We start from the raw sequence: 12,508 nt of genomic DNA, 5'->3' as shown, positions 1-12,508 counted from the left end.
CAGCCACAGACTCCAGCTCATCTTGGGGGATTCGAGACATTCTCAAGCCAACTGTGAGATATAATTTCTCCACTGAGTCGGGTGATCCTCACGTTCGTCCTGCTGTTACCAGGATGAATCCCGACAATGCCACGATCATGACCGAACTGGGACAAAATGGAGTTAAAGTAAAGAAAAAAGAAAACATTGTCCCAGTTATATTGATCTGTGGGAAGATATCAAATGAAAGATACACAGTGACATTAATAAAGATCTCTCAGTGACTCTGTGGGTAAAAAAAAAAAAAAGAAAAGAAAAGAAATTGACCTTTCTCAGCAGGTCCTTACAACAGAAACAAGTCATTAATCAGTTCAGTACTGCCCCCTGCAGGCCAACCACAAAAAATATTTTTAAAAAATAGTTTACAGTAAAATACAGTTTATTTACAGGGGTAAATGATTAGCCAATTAGAGTAGTGCATTGGTTTACATTAAAATACCAGGAAATGGGACGTATACTGGGATAGCTAATGTTTTAACCAGGGGTGAGAATGGTAAAAATTCTCCTTGTGTCAACATCTGCAGCTTAGTGGATCATTTTCTGTTCCCTTTACTTTAGCTGATAATAAAAACTTATAAATGGATCATGTGCTATTAAAACCTATAAAACAATCAAGCTGGCCTTGGCAATCGGATGATGGGTTGAATCTGGTTTGCTACCTTCAATCTGGCAACCTGTGACATACGCCAGGTACACAATCACGTGACTAAAAAAAAAAAAAAACCCAAAAACAACGGTGTATCATTTAAATTACACACGAAGCTCTGGGCTCAGAGGACTGGAGAGAGTTTCAGAGAGAAGAATCTGTCAAGACAAGAACTCAGAGTTCATAGAGAAGAGCTTAAGGGACACGAATCAGGATCAGAGCTGCTGGCTGTCTTTCAGACCTTCTTTGGAAGGAACCTGTCAAGACAAGAAGACAAACATGGTAAAGTAATTTTTCTTTATAATATCCACTTTGCTTTAGTTTCACTTTCTCTACTTCCATAAACCTATACAGTGAATTGAATTGCTGTGAAATGCTTGAAGCATCTTCAGGTATGCAGGTCTATGCGGGTCTGTGCAGGTCTGTGCATGTTTATATGCACCCTTCAACATCTATACAACTGAGGTACGGTTAAGAGACAGATAACTCGTGGCAACGCCATGCTTCTTTTACAGAATATTTACACTCACCGGCCACTTTAATAGAAACACCTGTACAGATCACCTGCACAGCTGCTCTTTCAGGCAATTATCCAGTCAGCCAATCGTGTTGTAGCAGCACAATGTATAAAATCATACAGATACAGGTCAAGAGCTTTAGTTAACGTTCACATCAAACATCAGCATGGGGGAAAAAAATGTTATCTCAGTGACTTTGAGAGTGGCATGGTTGATGGTGACAGGCAGGGATACAGGGTTTCTGTCTATACTATAACAATACACTTTGATTCAGTTTTTTTTTTTGAACAGTAGGAACTGTGAGAGGCATGTAATGACGCTCACATATTCATGGCACAAGGACAAAGATGGGTGTGGCTTGTGGGTGAAGTATTCAAAATAGAACAGGCTTAGCAAGTGTAAAAAAAAATAAAAAAAATTTGAGCTGATATAAATCATGTTTTGTGCAGTTTAAATGCGGGAGTGTGACATGTCAGGCTTAGCAAAAAAAAAAGATAATACGGTGCATTTCACTGTGTTCTGCGCTAAAATGTTGAGACGTCATATGAAGATGTGTTTATAGTGAATCAAATGGAAATTCACATGGGACAGATTCAATTATGGGACGAATCACATGGGAAGAAAACGAATCGTGATAAACCATGAGTGAAAACTGAATCGTGAAAATTGAATCATGTGAGAAATCACATGGGGGCGGATGAATCAAATGACAAATGAATCAAGTAAAAAATCATGTGGGAAAAAACGAATCAAATGAAATCCGAATCTTGTCAAAATTCACGTGAACAAAAATGTATCGTAAATAATCACATCTGAAAATTGGGGAGAAAAAAAAATGAATCAAATGAAAAATGAATCGTAAGAAATAATGCGGAAAAAACGAATCGTAAACAAAATCACAAAAAAATGAAAAAATGAATCACGTGAAAACCAATTAAGTGTGTGAAAAATCATGTATAAAAAAAAGAATCGTAAAACATTTTGTGTGGAAATAAACGAATCGCTAACATTACTGCAGTTAGCGAGCTGATTTGACTAGCACTGTTATGAGTCGTTTAAATAAAGAAAACAAATTGAGGATCGCATTTTACAAACTCTCAGAAACACTCGCATTTATATCATATGTTTTTGCACATCTAATGTATATCATGGCCAAGTCCGATATTAGGTCAGGCTTTGATAATAGGAAAGTGGATGATTAAAAGCGTCCTCCTCGGCAGTAATCATCACTGGGTCTTGAAGTGCAAGTTTTTCCACATAGCACACGTCAATCTTCCACCACATCAGTAAGGGTCTTCATCGTGAGCGTTGTCGCTATCCATAAACCTCAGCCTTGAGTATTTCTTAAACAGTCTTAAATTATTTATGAAATTCCGCCTGCAGAAGGCGCTCTTCACGTTCTCTCAGTAAAATTTCACCCTGGAGGTGGATGGAGATGGTTTCTCTGCCTGGGCTACTTTGCCAGGGTTCGGTCTTTCATTACAAAATGAATAGTGGGCGAGACATTGTCATAACATCCGACATTTTGTACATTTTTGAAAATGAAAGAATCCGTTTAAAAAGAAATCGCTCAGTGTTGTTAATGGAAATCTCCCATCAGTGACTGGTGCAGGTGGAGGAAGCTCGGCCCTGGGACCCCTCTCCTGTGATCTACATGCTGTTTATCGATCAAATGTTACACGCGTGTGATGATGTCAGACTTGTTTGTGTATACTCAGCATTTTCCCCCAGCATGTGCCCTGTTTGTGTTCAGGAGAAGGGAAAAGGCCAGCTGCAACAGCTTCAGGAGGATGCGGACCAGGTTGTGGTCATCATGCAGCAGAACTTCAACAAGGTCGGAGAGCGTGAGGAAAAGCTAGAGGAACTGGACAAGAGAGCTGACGCGCTGTTAAAGAGTGTAAATATGGACCTTCTGAACGCTCACGCGTAAATAATGTTAGCTGCGTAAGAACGTCTAAGCAGTTTTTAAACAATCTCGTGGGTTTGGGTTTTATAGAAACTATCTTTAAACAGTTATTATCGAGTTCAACCAAACATCATCTACTCTGCTTTAGATGTAGTCGTAGTTACTGTATGTGGGTCGCCAAAATGTCCGCCATGCTCCTGCGCTGTCGTCGTCGTCATCATCATCATCATCATCATCATCATCATCATCATCATATTCCTCTCGCAGTAATGAAACTGTACCTAGCCTATAATTGAAAACATGTGATCTGGAATCTTCAGTAATTCTGTTCATATTTTTCACAGGGCAAACAGTTTCGAAAGTCGACAAGGAAAGTGAGACGGAAGACGGAAACCGAGAACGCAAGACTGCGATGTAAGAACTGGAGGGTGATCGCTGGAATAGTTGTTCTGATCATCATTATCACCATTATCATCATTGCAGTATTGTGGCCGCGGTAAGAACGGAGACTCTGGGTAAAACAGCCAGAGAAGATGAATTGATGGGATTAATGGCTATTGAAGCGACTCAGGAGTGTTTTTTTCTTTTGTTCTGGGTTAAAATGTGTGTTCAGATGTTTGCACCAGCATAACAATACATGTGAACACTTTCTTCTGCTCCAGCCTAGGGTTAGGATTAGGGTTAGGGTTAGGATTAGGGTTAGGGTTAGCATTAGGGTTAGGGTTAGGATTAGGGTTAGAGTTAGGGTTAGGATTTGGATTAGGGTTAGAATTAGGGTTAGGATTTGGATTAGGGTTAGGATTTGGATTAGGGTTAGGATTTGGATTAGGGTTAGTGTTAGGGTTAGAGTTAGGATTAGGGTTAGAGTTAGGGTTAGTATTTGGATTAGGGTTAGAATTAGGGTTAGGATTTGGATTAGGGTTAGGGTTAGTGTTAGGGTTAGAGTTAGGATTAGGGTTAGAGTTAGGGTTAGTATTTGGATTAGGGTTAGAGTTAGGGTTAGTATTTGGATTAGGGTTAGGATTTGGATTAGGGTTAGGGTTAGTGTTAGGGTTAGAGTTAGGATTAGGGTTAGAGTTAGGGTTAGTATTAGGATTAGGGTTAGAGTTAGGGTTAGTATTTGGATTAGGGTTAGAATTAGGGTTAGGATTTGGATTAGGGTTAGGATTTGGATTAGGGTTAGGATTTGGATTAGGGTTAGGGTTAGTGTTAGGGTTAGAGTTAGGATTAGGGTTAGAGTTAGGGTTAGTATTTGGATTAGGGTTAGAATTAGGGTTAGGATTTGGATTAGGGTTAGGGTTTGGATTAGGGTTAGGATTTGGATTAGGGTTAGGGTTAGTGTTAGGGTTAGAGTTAGGATTAGGGTTAGAGTTAGGGTTAGTATTTGGATTAGGGTTAGAATTAGGGTTAGGATTTGGATTAGGGTTAGGGTTAGTTTTAGGATTAGGGTTAGGGTTAGGATTAGGGTTTGGATTAGGGTTAGAGTTAGGGTTTGGATTTGGATTAGGGATAGGGTTAGGGTTAGGATTTGGATTAGGATTAGGGTTAGGATTAGCAAGGCTTTGATGTGTTTATAGTTTTACATAAAGATGTGTGACCTTTTGTGCTAAATATTACTTTTTATCTGGAGTCTCCAGGTTTTCTCTTCATGTCGTCTTTGTAAAATATGCTCTGAATGAATTCATTAAACACTTCAGTCTACATTATTCGCCTCTTTGACACTGCAGAACTACAAGCGGCAAACTTGTAAAACTTGCCCATGGTGAAATCGTGTCTGGTTAACCAGGGGAGCAGTGGTGGTGGTGGTGGGGGCAGTGGTGGTGGTGGTGGGGGCAGTGGTGGCTTGGCAGTTAAGGTTACTTAAGGGTTACTGATCAGAAGTTTGGGGGGGTTCAAGCCCCAGCACAAGCCACAGCTGCCACTGTTGGGCCCTTGAGCAACGCCCTTAACCCTCTCTGCTCCAGGGGGCGCTGTATCATGGCTGACCCTGCGCTCTGACCCCAGCTTCCTAACATGCTGGGGTATGCGAAGAAAAGAATTTCACTGCGATGTAATGTACACGTGACCAATAAAGACTCGTTATCAAAAGCACCGATGACAGACGGATTTGAAAAAAACAAAAACAAAACAAAGCTCACGTCATGCGTAGTGAATGGGACGCCAGTCCATGTACACGCATTCACACACTCGTCCACGCCTAGGGGCAATTTATCAGGAACAGTCCACAGCCCCGGCATGCCATTTTTTGAGAAGTGAAAGTAAAAATTGAGAACTTGGAGGGAACCCCTGCAGATACGAGGAGAACATGCGGGGGGGGGTTTGTTGTTGTTTTTCACAATAAACCCCAGGTGTTTGAGGAAAGAAGCAGCTGCAAAATTACTTATCATGGAATACCGTTTCGCTACAATACTGCACGTCATTTGATTTGAATAATCGATTTTCAACAAAAACAAAACTTTTTCTGGGGGCATAAATATAAGAAACAAAACCAACATTTAAAGGTTTGTCCACACAGCACGACAAAGAAACGTGTTTTAAGCTTGTTCACTCATGTGGGAATGACCTCGAGTGACCTCGTTTTTGAATAAGTGGGTTTAAAAAAAAAAAATCGTTCCTCTGTTTGTAAACGTTCATCGTCGACACGTCGCTGTGGTACAAGAGGAATAAAACACTTCCGGATGTGCCGTCAGAGGAAAACAGTAACTCCGCCTCATCGCGCTGCTGCAGCATCGCTGATTATTTTCCTCCTGTTTCACTCCTCACGGGACACCGCAGCAGCGTTTCAAGGAGAAGTCGAAAGGAGAACTGATATCATGCGGTGATACCGAATCTGGAAAAGATGCCAAGGGGTATTTTTGTGTTTAAAACAGCGAATGTTTTCAAACCAAACACATTAATATCGTCTTTATCTGTGTGAAAGAGCGGTATTTTCTATCAAAGCGTTTTTTGTTTTTTTTTTCTTGGTCCAATTGACTTTTCACACGTCAGTAAAATTAAGGCGTGACCTCACTAACGTCAGGGACGTGAGGCGGAGTTAGATGCAAAGTACGGGCTTTTTTTTTTACGTAGAGATACATCCAAAAAACGGGTCACACAACAACAACAACAACAAACGACAAAAGCTTGACAGCGGGTGCGTCTCAATCAGCGTCCCTCGTTCAGTAGTTCAGAGCGTTGATCAGCGAGTCGGCCATTTTGAGGGGTTTCTCAATTGCACCGGAAAAACCGGCGAGCGTCCATGCTCGCTCTGTTCCCTTACAGGAAATGACGTCATGTTTTCTGAAGCTCGGAAAAAAAATAAATAATGGGACGATCTCTCAGCCGACTTCGTCTACAAATGTAATCGGCTTGTTATCGTCGTTGTTTCGCTCTCGAATGATCCACGATTTTGAACGTTATTTGACGTTCTGTTTGAGTCTAACGACTTTTAAGTGTTTAACGATGTGAAGGAAGTCCTTCTTCAAGCGATCCTGCTTCGAGCACCGTGACGGAAACGCTTGTGATTAATTAAGCGAGCGAATTTGATGACATTTTTTTTAATCACCATGATGACACAGGGTGCTTTATTCCTTACGTAACGGTGCTGAAATATTATCTGATATGAAGAGGAATACATTATTAAGACATTATGAAGATGTCTACAGTTTCAAATCCTTTCCTACAGGAGGAAATGCCCGAGTGATGCAACGCTCCAATCCTCCGCGCTGAGAGACTGGGTTTCCCCTTACCGGGGATTTTCCCGTGTGCACTGGTACTGATGAAAGTGAAAGTGTAAATGTAGCTGAAGAACAATGCTACCCTGAACACACACACACACACACACACACACACACACACACACAGAAGTGTGACGGCATACAGAACAGGGTTGCCAGATTGACTGTTTTTTGTGGAACATTATTTACGCAGATTATAGTAAATGCATATAAATATAAGTAAACAATACATTATTAATAATATTCCGTTAAGTGAATGCGTTAAGTTGCTTTCGCTTTGTTAAATGCTATTGAAATGAAAGAAAGGCCTGGTTAATGAATCGTATCGTTCGTTTATTAATACTATCAAAGGCAATTAATGAAACTACTGAAATTCATGTCGCTTTATAAAGTGCTGTTTAAATGCTTGAACACCGTGTGTACAGAGAATATTTACATCTGATTATTTATTTATTTCTTCATTCATTCATTCAAATTCCTCATTTCCCCCAACCTATTTATTCGATATCGGTTCATATGCATTTTAATATTATTTTATAAATAACTATGATTATCATCTGGGAGGTTTTTCATTGGACACTAAGACAATAACCCTAGTTATCCTTTTAGTTGAGTACAGAGTCCCGACGGGTCACGGTTTGGTTTTTTTACGTTTTTTTTTCCTAATATGTATCGGACTGAGTGTGTGATATCACTGTACCGTGCAAGGTCAACGTCTGGAGTCTGCCCCCTTCGCCCTGAAATCATCAATCTGGCAACCCAGATAGGGGCGTGACACACACACACACACACATACATGGGGAATATGCACAAGGTTAAAAAGATTTCATTAATAATCAAACACACCTATATGCTCACAGGATAACAACCCCACCCATCCACACACACACACACACACACACACACAAACACACACACACACACACACACACACACAAGGAAATAAAGAGAAAAGGGACAGAGCTTGGGATCAGAGCTTCAGGAGGTTCAGTGCTGCCTTTCGGATGTCCTTCAGCAGTCCGTAACGAGAGCACAGAACAGTCATGGTAAGTTTTTCCTTCTTCTCTCCGCTCCTTTCCTCTTCTTCTTTCATTCCTTCATGCACTTTTGAGTCATTCGGTGCGGGACAGGATATTAAACACGTTTCACCGTAGAGATGCTCTGGCTCAACGCTCGTAATAACCTGAATACACTTTCCCCACACAACTGTTAGTATTTAAGATATGACAGAAAACGTTTTTTTCTCCTCAGTAAAGTTTTCTCTGCTGTACTAATAATCTCCACTTTCCTGGAGAACATTAAAAAAATGAGTCACAGCAAACACCTGCTTCCTCCACCGCTGCGTGATGTGTGAACTCTAAAGGAAAATGTCAGGACATCTGTCCATGATCTGAATCTCAAGAGACGGTGAGTCATGCTGCAAGACGACGAGCCTAATCACACGAATCGTTCTACCAAAGAATGTTTAAAGAAGAATAAAGTGAATGTTCTGGAACGGCCGAGTCAAAGTCTTGACCTTAATCCAATAGAGATGTTGTTGAAGAACCTGAAGCATCAGTTCATGTGAGGAAACCCACCAACATCTCAGAGTTGAAGCTGTTCTGTACTGAGGAACGGGTTAAAATTCCCCCAAGCCGATGCGCAGGACTGATCAACAGTTACCGCAAATGGGGAATCACACCAGATACTGAAAGCAAGGACTCGTATGAGGTTTTAGATCACATTCATGCAGAAATCTAGAAAAATTCTAGAACTTTCAAGCACCTTTATAGCAAGTACAAAATAAACCATTAACTCTTCCTTCTCTCTCTCTCTCTCTCAGTTTCCTAGTTACTACTGTTGTCCATCCGCTAACGTGTGGGTTGTGTTTGTGTGTTCAGGAGGAACGACAGAGCCTGCTGCAGAATCTTCATCAAGATTTGGAGGATGTCGTGGTCATCATGCAGGAGAACGTGAGGAAGGCCAGAGAGCGCGGCGAAAACCTAGAAGAGCTGGACCACAGAGCCGACGAGCTGCTCAAGTGTGTACGTGTGATTTATTTTATTGATTTTTTCCCCCTAAACGCTTATGAATATACACTCACGAGGATACCGGAGACGTGTTCCTGCTGTAATCATAAAGACTGCCCTGTTGCTCATCTCACACCTCTAATGATTCATAACCTCACTCTCCCAGAAGTGGACCGATTCCCTTTTTGAGTTTCCGAGGTTTCTTCCTCATGTCGCTTCGTGGTGATGTGGTCCTTAATCTTCTGATTGTGCTTCTCTTTTTCAGAGTAGGAGATTCGGCAGGACCACATCGAATCTGAACGGAAATCAGCATCAGAGGAACGTGACTTTGAAAGTGATTTGTTGCGTATTTTTTTCCATCATCGTCACCGCCGTCCTCATCGTCGTCATCATCGCGACCCATAATCACTGGATCTGACGACGACGAAGACGAGACGAGCTTGCGGATTTGATTTCTCCTCGAGACGTGTCTTCAGACGTCGCACGCTCCCGCTCTTGAACACGCATAAACAGCCGTGCGATCGAGCTGCTTCCTGTGAAACACTATTAGCGCAAAAGCTAACGACGAGCTAGGGACAAAGCTAGCACACGGTGTAGTGCGAACTCATTTTATTCTCAATTTTTTCTTTTCTTCGTGATTGAGACATCAAGTCATTCATTTAGCTCATGATGCTACGGTGCACGCGACCGACAAAAAACGATGAGGTTCGAGATCTCCGCGCTGTCACGTTTCTCTCAGGAGCCAACACATGTGCAAATGAAGGGTCTTAGCAACGAAACAAACAATTACACTTGACAATGTTCTCCATGTTATTTTAAATATCTGACGTTTACACTATGCTTGTTTTAATTATTAATTTTTTTTATTTTAAACTGCAAGTGTTTAGCCTGGAAGTTGATTTTATCCGTCTGTTTTGCTGTGTCTTGATTTAAACTGGTTAATTGAAGTAAGATTCTGAACAAAAGTGGCCTTTTTCGCATGTTAATGTCTTGATGAGATAATAATGAAATTGTGCTTGAGAGTTTGTTCACACTGAAATAACATTTTATTTCAAACAACATGAAAAAACTGGATTTTTTATTTATTTAACTTTGTTTGGGGGGCGGGAGCGAGGGAGGGGGTGTTTTATTAAATATGCAAATATATGCATGTATAAACAGACGAAACCTCATTTGCATAAATGACTGTCAGTGAAAGAAAACTTGCAAGAATATCAGCAATCCACTGAATATTATTATTATTATTATTATTATTATTATTATTATTATTAATAATGAAACTGTACAAATCGCCGCTCGTCCGTTAGAAACCGAAACTCGACACCGGAAGTGACGAAATGTGCGTCGAATCGCGTGCTGTTCAGTCAGCTGCTGGTGTGTTAGAAGTGTGCACTCCACAGGGCGTGTCCTCGGTTATCTCCGGCAGTGTGAAGTGCACTGGGGTAGTGAGTGTGGAGGGGTTTGGGAGCGGGCCGGTGGGGATGATGATGCAGAGTTAGCTCCGGGTTTAACCGTCACCACAGAGCCGCTTATCCTCCTGCACAGGTCAGAGACTAATAATAATAATAATAATAATAATAATCCTATAATAACAATCATCATTCATTTCATCTGCACTGTCACTTGTTTAGTCCGGTTTAAGCTCGTTTTAGTGTAGCTGTTAGCCGAGAAGCTAATCTAGTTAGCTAACTAGCTTGTTTGCTAATATGGTGTTAGTCTGATCATTAACTGTAGAACTGTGTGTGTGTCTACAGGACTGAGCTGTAAGAGTGTGTGTGTGTGTGTGTGTCTACAGGACTGAGCTGTAAGAGTGTGTGTGTGTGTGTGTGTGTACAGGACTGAGCTGTAAGAGTGTGTGTACAGGACTGAGCTGTAAGAGTGTGTGTGTGTGTGTGTGTGTACAGGACTGAGCTGTAAGAGTGTGTGTGCATCATGAGCTCGTATTTTGATGAACATGACTGTGAGCCCACAAACCCAGAGGAGCAGTACAGACAGAACGCCCTGCTGGAGCTGGCCAGGTCATTACACACACCCACACATACACACTCACACTCTCTCACAATCTCACACACATGTACACACTTCTACACACACACACACACTCATACAGTCTCTCACACTCTTATACACACACACGTACACACTCACACTCTTATAGACACGCTCACATGTGCACACACTTACACACAAGAGTTACAAGAGCTGTAACTCTTCTGAGCTGTGTGTGTGTGTGTGTGTGTACACCGTATGTAGTTCAGAGTGTATTTTGTTCCTGCAGGTCTCTGATGCAGGGTTTGGACGTGGACTTTGGATCTCTGGACGTTTCCGAGTGGGATCAGCGTCTTCCTCCTCCTGCAGCCAGAACTGTAGTGCAGAGTCTTCCTCTGTGTGTCATCTCCCCACAGCAAGCAGGTAACGTCCCACATCATCAAACCCAACATGACCTTCACACACACACACTGCTGTTTCCTCCTGCACTGGAGTTGAGAGAGCGCTCAAGACTGTCCTTAGCTTTCCACTGCGCTTGGTGGTTTGAGACGGAGCCCGAGGGTGGTGTCTCAGATATGCATGTGTGTGTGTCTGTCTCAGATGAGTGTGTGTCTCTGTTCGAGTAGATAAAGGGCTGAAGTGTCCTGTGTGTCTACTGGAGTTTGAGGAGCAGGAGACAGTGCGAGAGATGCCCTGCAAACATCTGTTCCACTCCGGCTGCATCCTGCCCTGGCTGGGAAAGGTGAGGGGACACACACACACACACACACACACACACACACACGTGACCATTACAGTGTGTATTCTTATGAAATCAACGCAAGACCCATTTGTTTCAGACTAACTCGTGTCCTCTGTGTCGACTCGAGCTGCCCACGGACAACCCCGACTACGAGCAGTTTAAAAAGGACAAGGTGAGCAAACCCACTGATTCATCACACACACCCTGTCACAGCACCACCCAGAGGCCAACAAACACATGACAGTCCTGAAAAATACCAGACGCTATTAAGGAGCTATAATTATATAAAGATACATACATATGTGTGTGTGTGTGTGTGTGTGTGTGTGTAGGACCGGAGAAAACAGAGAGAACATCGTCTGGAGGATCTTCATGGGGCCATGTACACATGACACACACACACACACACACTTTAACTGCAGGGTTTAAATCATGACATGTGGCTTTGACATGCTGCTGTCTCTCAGATGCAAGTAAGTTGGACCAGGTTTATATAAATATATAACTGAACTGTACACATATAGTGCTTTTTATTCTTATTACTGTCATTAGGTTTTATAATAAATATAATATCAACCTTTACACTGCTCTTCTACAATCAAAATAAATCAGGATTTCCCATCAACTGCAGGAAAAACGACAGATTATTATTATTATTATTATTATTTATTCATTCATCATTCAGATTGTAATCGAATAGAAATATCTGACCAGAGAGAAATCATCAAAACCATACGGAAATCTTACTTTTTATTTTTCCTTCTTTTTAATACCAAAGTGATTTATAAAATAAAAAATACTCTCTGCACCGGTTTCTATTTCAGATTTGGAAATTTGATCCTTCGATCCTAAACGAGAGATTGTGCCGATTTAAAAAAATACACATTTTAAAAGACCTCAGTGAAAGTGTAAGAGGCTGCGGGGAGAAAAAGGAAAAGAAAAA

General features: G+C 41.5%; 3 protein-coding genes across 5 annotated transcripts; all 3 read left to right on the top strand.

Moving 5' to 3' along the window:
- The first annotated feature begins 884 nt into the window (after nt 1-884).
- Nucleotides 885-3,746, top strand: LOC128599099 (vesicle-associated membrane protein 3-like). 2 transcript variants are annotated; one of them, XM_053610495.1, is made up of 3 exons: nt 885-967; nt 2,957-3,100; nt 3,454-3,746. In XM_053610495.1, the coding sequence occupies exons 1-3, from the start codon at nt 965-967 to the stop codon at nt 3,607-3,609; spliced, it is 303 nt and encodes a 100-aa protein (XP_053466470.1). In that variant the 5' UTR covers nt 885-964; the 3' UTR covers nt 3,610-3,746. The 2 variants fall into 2 exon arrangements, with proteins under 2 accessions (XP_053466470.1, XP_053466469.1); XM_053610494.1 differs by lacking the exon at nt 885-967 and having other exon boundaries at nt 1,433-3,100.
- A 1,971-nt stretch (nt 3,747-5,717) lies between these two features.
- LOC128599102 (uncharacterized) lies at nt 5,718-10,072 on the top strand. Its single transcript, XM_053610498.1, has 3 exons — nt 5,718-7,871; nt 8,706-8,849; nt 9,100-10,072. The coding sequence occupies exons 1-3, from the start codon at nt 7,869-7,871 to the stop codon at nt 9,250-9,252; spliced, it is 300 nt and encodes a 99-aa protein (XP_053466473.1). The 5' UTR covers nt 5,718-7,868; the 3' UTR covers nt 9,253-10,072.
- Nucleotides 10,073-10,220: 148 nt separating this feature from the next.
- On the top strand, nt 10,221-12,337 carry rnf181 (ring finger protein 181). 2 transcript variants are annotated; one of them, XM_053610493.1, is made up of 6 exons: nt 10,221-10,379; nt 10,589-10,852; nt 11,113-11,246; nt 11,450-11,565; nt 11,663-11,737; nt 11,898-12,337. In XM_053610493.1, exons 2-6 carry the CDS (start codon nt 10,767-10,769, stop codon nt 11,955-11,957), a joined length of 471 nt encoding a protein of 156 aa, XP_053466468.1. In that variant the 5' UTR covers nt 10,221-10,379; nt 10,589-10,766; the 3' UTR covers nt 11,958-12,337. The 2 variants fall into 2 exon arrangements, with proteins under 2 accessions (XP_053466468.1, XP_053466467.1); XM_053610492.1 differs by having other exon boundaries at nt 10,228-10,379; nt 10,739-10,852.
- The last annotated feature ends 171 nt before the right edge of the window (nt 12,338-12,508 follow it).

Source organism: Ictalurus furcatus, chromosome 22 (genome assembly GCF_023375685.1).
Source record: "Ictalurus furcatus strain D&B chromosome 22, Billie_1.0, whole genome shotgun sequence".
Lineage (NCBI taxonomy): Eukaryota > Metazoa > Chordata > Actinopteri > Siluriformes > Ictaluridae > Ictalurus > Ictalurus furcatus.
The sequence above is the reverse complement of the archived record's forward strand: the minus strand, read 5'-3'. Positions and strand labels throughout refer to the sequence as shown.